This window comes from Anolis sagrei, chromosome 2 (genome assembly GCF_037176765.1).
Source record: "Anolis sagrei isolate rAnoSag1 chromosome 2, rAnoSag1.mat, whole genome shotgun sequence".
Classification (NCBI taxonomy): Eukaryota; Metazoa; Chordata; class Lepidosauria; order Squamata; family Dactyloidae; genus Anolis; species Anolis sagrei.
The window spans coordinates 195,315,541-195,329,382 of NC_090022.1; the positions used below are offsets into that span (position 1 = coordinate 195,315,541).

At 39.6% G+C, this 13,842-nt stretch overlaps 1 protein-coding gene across 1 annotated transcript; it reads left to right on the forward strand.

Annotated features, from left to right (window-relative positions):
• The first annotated feature begins 773 nt into the window (after positions 1–773).
• SARAF (store-operated calcium entry associated regulatory factor) lies at positions 774–9,543 on the forward strand. Its single transcript, XM_060762694.2, has 6 exons — positions 774–919; positions 2,840–3,018; positions 4,489–4,909; positions 6,334–6,433; positions 8,314–8,441; positions 9,306–9,543. The coding sequence occupies exons 1-6, from the start codon at positions 841–843 to the stop codon at positions 9,329–9,331; spliced, it is 933 nt and encodes a 310-aa protein (XP_060618677.2). The 5' UTR covers positions 774–840; the 3' UTR covers positions 9,332–9,543.
• The last annotated feature ends 4,299 nt before the right edge of the window (positions 9,544–13,842 follow it).

Consider the following 13,842-nt stretch of genomic DNA (forward strand, 5'->3'; position numbering starts at 1 on the left):
GAATCCAGGGAGGCGAATGAGCTCCCTCTACCAGCTCCAGCTCCTCAAGCGGGGACATGAGAGAAGCCTCCCACAAGGATGATAAAACATCAGAACATCCGGGCGTCCCCTAGGCAACGTCCTTGCAGACGGCCAATTCTCTCACACCAGAAGTGACTTGCAGTTTCTCAAGTCTCCTGACACGACAAAAAAACCCCACAATGGCTCTCTAGGCAGTAATATACTGCATCATACATATATTGCAAAACTATTGCATAGATATAATAATATGTTTCATCATACAGCTGAATACAAATGCACTGTGACTCGCTCCACAAGGTCCAACAAAAACTCGGGATATTTCTGACGTCCACAGGAGTTTGCTTAGTAACAGTGAATCACCATATGGTCCCTATTACACTCAGCGCAATCCTATTGGCTGTAGGTCACAGGCGGAGCCAATGACAGGCAAGGACACAACAAACCAATAGAAATGTTGGGACAGAAAAATCTCTCACATTCCCATTGTCTTAGACCACTAAGTGATGCTAAGCGTCTAGGCGTTTAGGACTTCAACTCCCAGAAACCTCAGCTACGTGAGCCAAAGACCAGGGATTCTGGGAACTGAAGTCCAAAATACCTAGACGAAAAGAACGCCTCTTCTCATTGGCTGGGCTTGCGCGGAAGGCGGGCGTCAAAACCAAACACAACGACATAGCCAGCGCTAAGATGGCGGCGCCCGGCCCCTTCGGGAGGTGGGACTAGAACTGCGGGCGGCCAATCAGAGGCCTCGCGAGCCGGAGCGGATGCGCCACAGGGCCAAGGCTGAGCCGAGCTCCACTCGCTGGTGAAGGAGCAGAGATGAGGTCGCGGGGGCTGGCGCTGCCGCTGTTGGTGGTGCTGACGGGAGCCGGCCTGGTTCGGGCCTGGGCGCAGCCGGGTAAGGGAAGCGCTCCGGTGGTCGAGGAGCTCCTTCTCTCTGCCGCTGGGCTGTGGGAGCCCGGTTGCCAAGGCGCGGCTGAGCAGCGGAGGCCTGGCTCCCTCAGCCACTCTCTCAGCCTAGGAGGAAGTCAGCAAAGGCAGGCTTCCCCCTCAGGCGGAAGCGACGCGAAGGCACACAACGGCAACAGCGCTTTTATTATATTTGCTGATTTTAATTGTGTTTAAATGTTTTTAATGCCCCTTCCACGCAGCTGAATAAAATCCCACATCTGCTTTGAACTGGGATATATGGCCGTGTGGACTCGGAACCCTTCCACACAGCCCTATATCCCAGAATATCAAGGCAGGAAATCCCACATTATCTGAGTGTGGACTCGGACAACCCAGTTCAAAGCAGATATTGTGGGATTTTCTGCCTTGATATTCTGGGATATAGGGCTGTGTGGAAGGGCCCTCAGACTGCCACGCCATGCTGGAAGGCATAGGCATTAATAATTATAGGCAAGACTTAACTAGCGGCAACAAAAATATGTGCAGGTATGCCTTATATCACACTGGCAACAAAGATCCACATAGTCAAAGCCATGGTATTCCCTGTAGTAACCTACGGATGTGAGAGCTGGACCTTAGGGAAGGCTGAGCGAAGGAAGATAGATGCTTTTGAGCTGTGGTGTTGGAGGAAAGTTCTGAGAGTGCCTTGGACTGCGAGAAGATCCAACCAGTCCATCCTCCAGGAAATAAAGCCCGACTGCTCACTGGAGGGAAAGACACTAGAGACAAAGTTGAAGTACTTTGGCCACATCATGAGGAGACAGGAAAGCCTAGAGAAGACAATTATGCTGGGGAAAGTGGAAGGAAAAAGGAAGAGGGGCCGACCAAGGGCAAGATGGATGGATGGCATCCTTGAAGTGACTGGACTGACCTTGAAGGAGCTGGGGGTGGTGACGGCTGACAGGGAGCTCTGTCGTGGGCTGGTCCATGAGGTCACGAAGAGTCGGAGATGACTGAACGAATGAACAACATGCCTTATATAATGTTAATATCCAGGACCATAATCTACATTCAGATAGGACCGGGCTGTGGCACAACTAGTTAGTAACCAGCTGCATTAAGTCACTACTGACCAAGAGGTCATGTGTTCGAAGCCAGCCTGGGTCGGACTGAGCTCCAGACCGTTAATAATCTAGCTTGCTGTTGACCTATGCTGCCCGAAACACAGTTGCATCTGTCAAGTAGGAAATTGAGGTACCGCTTTAAGGGGGGAGGCTAATTTAACTAATTTACAACATCATAAAGCCTTCCAGCAGTGCGTAAGAATGAGGAAGTACTCCATCAAGGACTTGGTGTCACAAGTGGATGGTGAAGCGGCAGCTCCCCCTGTGGCTAGAATTGAGCATACCCTCATGAAGCTGGAAAAGCTGGAATGTTACATTGCTTCTGTGTTTGTCTACATATATTGTATGTCTAAATGGCATTGAATGTTTGCCATGTATATGTCCATTGTAATCCACCCTGAGTCCCCTGCGAGGTGAGAAGGGTGGAATATAAATACTGTAAATAAATAAATATATAATAAATAAATGTGGGATTTCCTGCCATGATATTCTGGGATATAGGGCTATATGGAAGGACCCTCAGATAACCCAGTTCCAAGCAGATATTGTGGGATTTCTTGCCTTGATATACTGGGTTATCTAGCTGTGTAGAAGGGCCCTGAGTCTCCTTGTGGAGAGAAAAAGTAGAGTATAAATAAACATAATAATAATAACAATATACTGCCAAACAATAATGGAAATAATTTTTAGAACTTTTGTTTTTGAATGCTGTTGGCTTTTAGGGGAAGGGGGGGGGGGGAGAGATCTTAGGATATTGGTTCTCAGCTTTGCTTAGTATTAATTTCTCACATGTATTCTTCCAGAGAGAGTCTTGTTACGAGAAGTTCAGGCCTTGACACTTTACCCAGGAAAGAATACAAATTATCGGCGGAGTTCTCCAGTTCCTCAGTTGCAGTGCACTGGAGGTTCTGCTGGCTGTGGTGCATACGCCCCTGATGTCGTACAATGTTACAACAAAGGTTGGGATGGCTATGATGTACAGGTATGTCTGTTTTAAAACATGTATGAAGTTCATAGTCTTAGGAAAGGGAACGTCGGTTCACCTAGCTGAACCAAACAAGTTATGTTGCTAGTTCTTGGGGCTGGGAGGATTAATGCTTCTTTCTCCACAAAGGTGCCAGTGATATCAGCTGAAATCATATAAATTATTAGTGGAGTATAAAACTGTCATTGTTTGTCTGTTGGGTTCTCCCTTCCCCTCCCAGTTTGAGGTGATAGAGCTCTAAGAGAGCAATGAGTATTCTAATCATAAGCCTCCAATCCACCCTGTTGTTAATATATTTTAAAATAGAAAAAAAAATCCAAAGCCTTTACATCCTTTTATTTCATGTCCCTAAATTTTGCCCTTAACTTTTCTGTAGATCATATCATATCCATTATTTTAGCTTTTGTTTTATACACAAGGTTTACTTTAGCACTATTATATGTGATGGTTTATAGATGCATTGCAATCATTAAAATAGTGCAGAGGTTTAGGGAAACGTTTGCGTATGACATATGAGGCTTAATTAGATTTTTTGTAGTTATACATTGCATTGTGCTAAATCATTATAAATGGAAATAGGAGATACCATGTTTATAGAAGGGGTGTTACATACACTAAGTACTTTTACAAAGCACATTTAATTCTGGCTTTAGACAAGTTGATTTTTTCAGGCAAACTGAAACTGCATAAACTGAAAGTGAAGCTTTCTCTTTGTCTCAACAAAATACTTGTTGTTGTTGTTGTTTATTCGTTCAGTCGTCTCCGACTCTTCGTGACCTCATGGACCAGCCCACGCCAGAGCTCCCTGTCGGCCGTTACCACCCCCAGCTCTCTCAAGGTCAATCCAGTCACTTCAAGGATGCCATCCATCCATCTTGCCCTTGGTCGGCCCCTCTTCCTTTTGCCTTCCACTTTCCCCAGCATAATTGTCTTCTCTAGGCTTTCCTGTCTCCTCATGATGTGGCCAAAGTACTTCAACTTTGTCTCTAGTATCTTTCCCTCCAGTGAGCAGTCGGGCTTTATTTCCTGGAGGATGGACTGGTTGGATCTTCTCGCAGTCCAAGGCACTCTCAGAACTTTCCTCCAACAAAATACTTGCCTCTGTTTAAAACCCAATAGATTGTTTTTGATTAAAATATTTTTCTTAGTAGAAAAGTTATACTGTTCAAAGTATCGTGTTAAGGATATATTTCAGTCCATTTTATTAAATTTTAAAATCTCTGATTTAAAAAACCACCAAAATCAATTGGAATATTACTAGAATGTTCATAGCTACTAAATCTTCAAGAGATGCAAACCAGATATCACTTTTTCAGTGATCAGTTCTTGTAAAAGTCCTTGAAGAAGTGGTCCACAGTTTACATAATACAAAAATATTAGAAGAGTATGTATGGTGTTCTTTTTAAAAAGCAGTGTGTTTGCTATTTTTATCTTTGGGATTGTCACAATTTCTGCTTCTTTTTTCAGTGGGAGTGTAAAGCAGACTTGGATGCTGCTTACCGATTTGGAAAAATTGAAGTAAGCTGTGAAGGTTATGATTATCCGGACGACCCTTACATCTTAAAAGGGTCCTGTGGCTTGGAGTACACATTGGAGTTAACCAAGGCAGGACAGCAAAAGACCAGTTCATTTGGTGGAAGCTACTTTTCCCCAACCTCTCATGATTCAGTAGGCTCAGGTGCTGGAGTGGTTCTGGTAATATTCTTTGCACTTCTTGTTTATGGCGTCTACAAGTTATTCCTATGTGATAACCGTCCACAACATGGCTTTGCTTACGGTGATGTGCATTCAGGAACCTACCAACAGAGTCCTCCTCCTCCAGGATTTAAATCCGATGGGCAGTATTATCAAAGCCCTCCCCCACCAGGATTTAAGACAGGCTTTACAGGTAAAGTTCTCACTCATTTGCAACATTTTGAAGACAAAGGCACTGGAATACGATGTCTTGTTTTATATGAGACAACATGTCACACATTTCTTAATTCTTAATGTTGTACATTTCTTAATCTGCTAGGAAAAATTGGCTCTGTAAAAGTTGTTTACAACCTCTGGTAATTGCATGAGGCCCACAGAACTTTTTGAACACTCTTGGTGCTTTCATTCAACACTAATAACAAAGGCTTAATCGAAACCATGTTATAAGTGCTTTGGGTTTCTGTAGAGAAACTATATAGGTTAAAACCTTGAATTGTCAGATTAAGTGTGAAGACAGAGCTACATGTCATGGCTTTGTTTTCATAGTTACATAGGCAGTGCCAAACTTCCCATGGCAGCACCCTAACGTTTCTCAGATGCTGATGCTGCTCGGGACACAGAGAATAGATGTCTGCAGCACTCTCCATTGCGGACATGTTGAGAACAAGCAACTAGAAAGATCCCTCAGTGTCTTGCCGCAACTATTTCCCTTTATGCACCTCATGTACATTTCCCAGCTCCCTGATCTGCAACATCTCAGAAATCTTTCAGCTGAGTGCTGCAAGGCTGAAGAGGCATATTACATTTATTGCTAATGACCCTAAACCTAAATCCCCAGCAGTTATGAGATCCTAAGTTCTCAATGAATTGATATTTATTTATTTATAACACCTGTGTTTTAAGAAAGGTGTAGGCTTAATGGGGTGATGCTGTCAATAATGAAGGTGCATGTGTGTTGACAATGTATTGTCTAAATGATCTATCAAAACATCTTAAACAGCAATCCCTGAATAGGAGATTGAAGCATGGTTACATTGCTCCTGGAAATATCTAAATGGACGAAAGCTGTGGCATAATGAGAAACGTCTTGGTTGTATCTTTCTGTTACCATTACACTTCCTCTGGTGCTGCAGTCCTGAGCCATTTATAAGCAAGCAAATCTCGCAGATCTTACTTTTCAATAAACAGATTTGAAGTCTGGCTGGCAACATTTTTAAAGCCCTTTTGTGACAATGTGATCCAGCTTACACTTTCACTGGAGTGATGTTCTTAATTTGGGCAAATGCACATATTTGCTTCTAGCATCAAATATGTGCTTTTGTGTATGTGTAAGCGAGCGAAGGTTTAAGCATAACAGGTAGAAACGTCAACTTGTAACCTTCCAGTATTACATAATGAAAGTGCATGTGTGAATTATTCATACCTCACTTTCCTAGAATAGTTATTCCTTGGTGTTTTTCTGTAGGATTTAATTCAAAACCTGAAACCATTGAAATGCTCTTGAGTGATTTATCAAGATAATTAGTCCTTTTCTTAGCATTCCTTTAAAACTTAATGAAAGAACTGTGGTTTCAAGGATTGTTTGATCTAAATCTGTTTCATTTTACTTGCATTAAGGAGCTGCAAGTGGTTCCAATTATGACTCAAATTCAGGGCCTGGTTTCTGGACCGGATTAGGTGCTGGAGGGCTACTGGGATACTTGGCTGGCAACCGAAGGTAATCCATTTTATTTTTCTTGACAACAAATATTCCTTCCTCTGATCAGCATATATTTAAATAACACAGGGGTAAAAGGGAAGGGAAAATTATTCTTTGAAATAAGATCTGTAGTTTATGAATATTTAACTTGAATCGTGGTATGATTTTGTTTACAGATTTTTTTTTTACAACAAAATTATTTTAAAAGGTGTGAGATGTCTTTCTTCTATCTTCCAAGTTGCTTCTCCTCAGGGCGGGTAGGGAACCATTTTCTTTGAAGGGCTGTTGACTTGTATCAAAATTAGTCAAATGATAGAGCTTCAGAGACCAACTAAAAAGAATGCTGGATTGTGTAACAAGATACATTTCACAGTGATGGCTTCCTGTTGATAAAATAGATTAGCCACCAGAGGATATATATGTTGGCTGTGTTTTACCTATGCTGTGCTCCTTATAATTATACTCTTTGCCTTGCAGTTACACAGCATTGCATCATTAAGTAAAGACATTCATGATTCATTGCTAGTGCTAAAGGCATAGCTTATGATTTCCAGAAAATTAAGTTATTAAACTTATTTTTTCCAAATTTAACAACTTAATTCTTTAATCATGGTATAACAACAGATTCAATGTTTTATTGCAATGTTTGAGTAGGAGTTGCATATCTGCACCTAAGGGTGCATCTTTACTGTAGAATTAATGCAGTTTGACACTGATTGAACTGTCATGGCTCTATGCTATGGAATCCTGGAAGAAGTGGTAAGACACCAGCACTCTTTGATAAAAAAGACGAAAGACGTTGCAAAATTATAACTCGCATAATTCTATAACATTGAGCCAGTAGTAAGCTAAAATCTTTCTATTCAGACAGGTGTTTAAAGAAGGCTTTTAAAAATGGCCTAGGGATTGGTTTAAAAGCTTTTTATCCATTTCTTTTAATTATATTTTTATTTATTTATTTCAGTATTTATATATGGTTTATGGCATTTTAATATGTACTTTTTGTATATTTTTATTATGGTATATTGCCTTTGAAGTGTGAGATGCTTTGAGTCCCAACTTTGAGGGGGAAAAGCCAAGTATAAATAAATAACAACAACAGTAAATGAGCCCCCGGTGGCGCAGTGGGTTAAACCCTTGTGCTGGCAGGACTGAAGACCGACAGGTCGCAGGTTTGAATCCGGGGAGAAGCGGATGAGCTCCCTCTATCAGCTCCAGCTCCTCAAGTGGGGACATAAGAAAAGCCTGCCACAAGGATGATAAAAACATCAAATCATCCAAGCGTCCCCTGGGCAACGTCCTTGCAGACGGCCAATTCTCTCACACCAGAAGCGACTTGCAGTCACTCCTGACACGACAAAAAAAAAAAAAAAGTAAATGCCTGAAGACTTGGGTGCTCCAATGATAGTTTAGCTAGTGATTTGGTTGGATCTCCAGCATTTTATTCCCAGTCCTGGCACTACAGTTTTGCATTTGCACAAGCCCTTGTCCTGCCCTATTAGTTTCAAATCTGCACATGTCCACTTTTTTGGCTACGGGTTGTTTGATGTTTGATTTATGTTTTATGATGCTTTGCTTTTGATTGTTTTTCTTGTTTTAATATATTTTACTGTTATATGTTTTTAATTGTGTTATTTGCAACTTTTGTTTATATTGGGCTTGATCCCTATGTAAGCTGCCCCATGTCCCTTCGAGGAGATGGCGGTGAGATATAAGAAAAAGTTATTATTTTTATCATTATCATCATCATCAAAATAGTGTGGAAGTTTTGTTCCTTTTGATGGACTTTGCATTATATGACCTTCCAATACCTTTCTACATTATTTGGCTCTTTAAATATTTCAATTGGTAGACATGGGATAGCATTGTCATTTACCACTAACCATTTTTCCCTTCAGGTCACCTTCACATCATACATATTCTCCATATTATGATACATGGACTGGTCCATCTGCTCGATCACACGCATTTGGCAGCTCACATAACTCTACAACATCTCATCATTCAGGGACAAGATCCACATCTGGTAAGTTGCATTCACTTTTGTTTTCTGGGCTAATGTCTTATTCTCTGTCTATATACTCATTGAATACTTTCTTCTCAGTAAACTTAAATAGGGATGAGGTGTGAGATAACAGGCATCCCCATCACCTCAACTTGAATTCTATAAAGCATTGAGTAGAAGGTAGATTAGTATCTATTAGCAAATATCTTGGTGAATTTGACAGGTTCATCAGGGAATTCAACTCCCATTTGTTTAATAATGTCAGTAACAAAAAAGTGTATTTCCCCCATTTAATGTCATGTTATATTAATAGTGAAATAATATATTTATTATGTTCTAGCAACTAATTTTGACATTGGTCAAAAAGTATGTAAATTACCATATAAGAAAATATGATTTATTTAGTGAATGGGTGTATGAGAAAGCTAGCCCGTGATTTAGGATTATGATGACAATTTGCAGTGACCTTTGAATTTAAGTCCTCTCTCTTGCTCTGGCTCAAGCAACTGGAAATATTTTGAACTATTTGCTTCTATTTATGATTAGCTGTAGCTTCTAGTGTCAGTTTCAGCCTACAAACAGGTTCATCTGGAAACAAGTGAACTTTAAAGCATGGTTTATAAAGTTGGCTTGTTTTAATGAATCATAATTAAAAACAATGAGGAGTTGGATGGCATGCTAAGCTGATTATTCCTTCCAGACCTAGGCATTCTGAAGTGGGGTGCCTACAAGTTCTAGGCTTGATATGTCTCATCCGTTTAATACAACTTGGTGTTCCCCCAACCATTTTAAGGTTTGACAATACTGTACTAACCAACCGATCTATAATGTTTTGGACTAATAATATACATATTTTTATCTATCTATCTATCTATCCTCTCCTAGGTTTTGGAGGTACAAAAAGGAGATGAACCTTGGATTCTGTAATGTCTAAGCAGCTGAATAAAGGCAACATTCCAACTATTCTAAAACTTGTTTTAAGCCTGTTTAGTGGACTTGTAAGCATTTAGCTTTGGGTGACACATTCACTTGTATGCACTTGCATTTCAATTTTCATGTTTAAAGAAATCGTGGTTTGAATAATTTTGTGAAAAATAAAACAGAGGAAAAGCAGACACAGAAATTCAGTCTGAACTCATCATTTCAAAGACATAGCTGTGTTAGTCTGGAATATTAGTATACAAATGAATGTTGTAGCACCTTAGAGGCTACCTGAGAGAACAAAGTTGGTACTGTAAGCATTTGGAGACTAAGTTTAATTCCTTTGCATATTGAATTTATCAAGCCATTCTTGGAATAATGTGACCAGCCCAAAAAAAGAGACTAGTGATCCTACACCTTTAATAGTTGCATTACAGGCTGCATTTGTCAATAACTCCTTTTTCTTAAAGGTAGATCTATTCCTTTGGGTGGGATTTATTTCCAAAGTAGTGTGATCTGGCAAATAATGGCTTTGGACATATATTTAGTCAAGTGTGTCCAACTGAAATCAAGGAACACTTTTCAGGGCAAATATATATAATGTGCAACACTTTTTCTTCAAAACCAAAACATATTTTCTGAATCCTTTGTTTGTGACAATAAATTTTGAAAGTTAACAGTTTCAGATATTACTTCTGTGGAGATTTCCAACTGAAGGAATGACCTCACAAGAAAAGCTTGCCTGATTTTCAGAGCACAGGGCAAATATATATAATGTACAATCCTTTTTCTTCAAGACCATAGTCCCAGTGTTTGTGCTCTGAAAATCAGGCAAGCTTTTCTAGATAGTAGCTATTGGTTTGTGTAAAAATCAGTCGAATTGACCTAGAATATTCCCTTTTAAATTATTGCACAGAAATATTTTTCATTGTTTAGTACAAGAAGAAACACACACAGAGACCCCAAACACATATCTTTGCCTGAAAACTGATATAGCTGACTTAAACTTTTAGAAAACAACATAGGGAGAAGCAAAGCCCCATCTATACAGAGCCTGTAATCTACTGTGAAGTGATTTAGAGGTGGTTGTCTTAATCCCCCGTGCAAGTTCGAACTCTCATCTACTCTGAAACTCCAACAAGACTTGCCATATGTCCTAATTCCAGCTATAAATTCACTTTTTTCCCTCCTGTGCCTGAACAAGGCACAGGAAGGAGCGGTTTTGGAAGGCAGAACATAAGTGTAAAGAACACAGGGGAAACGTAAGATCGAACAGCCCAGTTGAGAAAAGGAAAGAAAAGCTCTTCTGTCAGACCAGCGTCACAGAAGTTTGTGCCTTGCCTTCTGGAGTTACTAAAGTGATTATTGGTGCAGCTTTTTTTTGCCAGGAGGTAAGGGGAAAAGCAAAGAAAACTGGGATTTTAGGAAGACATTTAATCTGGGTCAAAATATGGATTTAAGAGATCCAGTGGGTGTAAACTGTCTTTAATTTTCCCTGGTGTTTTAAAAGTTCTTATTTAGACAATCCACACATACCCTGAATCTCTTAAATCGACATGCTGATCTGGATTAAATGGCTGTGTGGAAGCAGCCTGAAGCCCCTTCTACACTTCCATATAATACAGATTATCAAAGCAGATAATCCACATTATTTACTTTGAACTGGATTATATGAGTCTATGCTGCCATATAATCCAGTTCAAAGCAGATAATCTGGATTTTATATGGTAGTGTAGAAGGGGCCTAAGAGGGCTGAAACCAGAGGCGGCAATCATGGCCATTCAGATGTTCAACAACAGCTGTCAGCATTCTTCACCATTGGCTATGGAGCCCTCGGTAGCGCAGTGGGTTAAACCCCTGTGCCGACAGGTCGCAGGTTCGAGTCCAGGGAGGGCGCAGATTAGCTCCCTCTTTCAGCTTCAGCTCCTCATGCGAGAAGCCTCCCACAGGGATGGTAAAAACATCAAAAAAAATCTGGGCGTCTCCTGGGCAACATCCTTGCAGACGGCCAATTCTCTCACACCAGAAGTGACTTGCAGTTTCTCAAGATACTCCTGACACGACAAAAAAAAAAAAAAAAACATTGGATATGTTGGCCAGTCTTAGTCCCCTTCTACACTGCCCTATAAAACAAGATTATCTTATTTGAACTGGATTATATGGCAGTGTAGATTTATATATATATATATATATATATATATATATATATATATATATAACATAGTAATATATAATACTAATATTGTGCTGTGCTAATATTATAATTTATTGTATGCACATATATTGATAATATTGATATTATAATGCAATACAATATAATATTACAGTATAGTGGTTTGTTACAATATAGTAATATATAATACTAATATTGTGCTATGCTAATAGTATAATATATTGTATGTACATATAACTTGTAAGCTGCTCTGAGTCCCTTTCGGGGTGAGAAAGGCAGCATATCAATGTCGTAAATAAATAAATAAAATCCAGATCAAAGCAGATAATGTAGATTATCTGCTTTGATAATCTGGATTATATGGCAGTGTAGAAAGGGCCTTGCTGGCACTTGAAATCTGATAACATCTTGAGGTTGTATGAATCCTACCCTTGTTTTAAATAACAATGCAATTATGTGGATGATTATTCAGAATATAGTTCAGTGCAGGTAGGTGGGATTTGATCTTAGGCAAGTATTCAGATAGAGATCCAGTGTAATGTAGCGGTTTGAAGATTAGACTCCCAATACTAGAGACCAGGGTTCAAATCCCTGGGTAAACGGTAGACAAGTCGCATTCTGTCAGCCTGAAAGGAAGGCAAAGGTAAACTCCCTCTGAATAAACTTTGCCAAGATAACACTATGATAGGTTCCCCACAGGGTCACCATAAACAACTTGGATGCCCCTGTCAGTTCTAAAAAAAGAACCACTAAAGGTAACAAAAAGACCCATCAAACCAATTTAATGGAACCTGATGAATGTTAATGTAGAAATCACATTCAGGAACATTGGTATCCACATTAAGCTCTCCCTTGCTAGCCCCAATGTTATTTTTTGATGTGACACTGTAGGTGACATATTTTTGAACACTTTTTTGATTAATATCTTTCTGAAAGTAAAAAATTGTGAATGTTACCTTACCCTCTTGTCTTCCCATAGAAAAGCAACCTGAAAATGTTGGCATTTCAATTGTTCAAAAATAAAATAACATTATATCTTGAGTTTACACTTATGGAATTGATGATATCAAAGAACGTTTTTTTTATTAGCAACTCCTTAAATGCTTTAATGCCTAGTGGAATAGATATGGGAGAGGAGCTGGGAAATCTCTCCAAGTAACTTGCATGACCTAATAAAAAAAGATTTGCATCATTTTCTGGCTTTTTAAGGAGCTGATACTATAAATCTGATAGCTAATGTTTTAACGTAGTTCTTTGATTATTTGCATTCTTGCAAACTGAAGATTAGTACATTGGAGGAAGGCTGTGGAACACTGAGATCTTTCCAGTGACTGAACATTGTTTCTAACTCATAACAATTAAGAGATAATGACTCGGAATTATTCCCTTTTGTTTGTGTTTTCCATGGCGCTTTTTAAAACGAGTTTACCATTGTAACACGTTTTAAGCAAAAAATGTTATAATGAAATGCAGAATAAACATTGACATGTGCAAAACTAAAACTAAATGATGGAGAAATATATTCTTAAATGTATAGCCTTTATCAACATTCAAGGGATCGCCTGGACCATCTCTTAGGCACACAGGATTTGTTTGGCTACTTGTCCTGTAGGAGTTAGAATATGACAATCTTAGAAGAGTTTATTTCATGTTTTGCTTCCATCTACATATATAATTTATGTGTTCCTCTAGTCTAGAATCCAGAAGAAATGATTAAAAGTAGGACTACGTGGGCTGCTGGCAACCGTTTTTAACCCCTGGGCCTCACTGTGGAGCACACTAGCAGTCAAAGCCAGATGTGACTTGAAGTCCTCTGCTAGTTCTGTAAACTCCGCTTTGTGGAGATGCCTAGAGGCAAAACAAGATATGGGGGGCTGAAATTGTTGCCCCTGGAAGTTTCAGGAATGGCAATGCCCATTTTTCCCTGGGAAAAAATGTCTTATGGGGAAAGAAGGAGGCTGAAGGCCACAAAAACAGCCCTAGGACTGTGAATCATATCACTGGATTAAAATTACCATTGTCTAAGTCCATAATCACATGTAGCACAGATGCAGAACTTAGAACGTGGATAGAAATTGGGAAATTATTTTTCTTCGTATTAGGAAGAATGGAGTTTATTATTAATTTGTTACTGGTTTTTAAGAAACAATTGGATCTACATAGGATGATATATTTGGTTGTCACCATTCCCTTTAATATCACTTTTCATTGCCAGTTTCTTCATAACAGGGCAACTAAAATGATCAAGGGTCTGGAGAACAAGCCCTAAGAGGTGCGGCTTAAAGAGCTGGGCATATTTAGCCTGCAGAAGTGAAGACTGAGAGGAAA

What these genes read in the sequence shown, in the direction of transcription:
- SARAF (XM_060762694.2), top strand. Translation starts at nt 841, where the DNA reads ATGAGGTCGCGGGGGCTGGCGCTGCCGCTGTTGGTGGTGCTGACGGGA. An exon ending in ATTTAAGACAGGCTTTACAG is followed by an intron (nt 4,910 to 6,333) that starts GTAAAGTTCTCA and finishes ACTTGCATTAAG; the next exon opens with GAGCTGCAAGTGGTTCCAAT. An exon ending in TACTTGGCTGGCAACCGAAG is followed by an intron (nt 6,434 to 8,313) that starts GTAATCCATTTT and finishes TTTTCCCTTCAG; the next exon opens with GTCACCTTCACATCATACAT.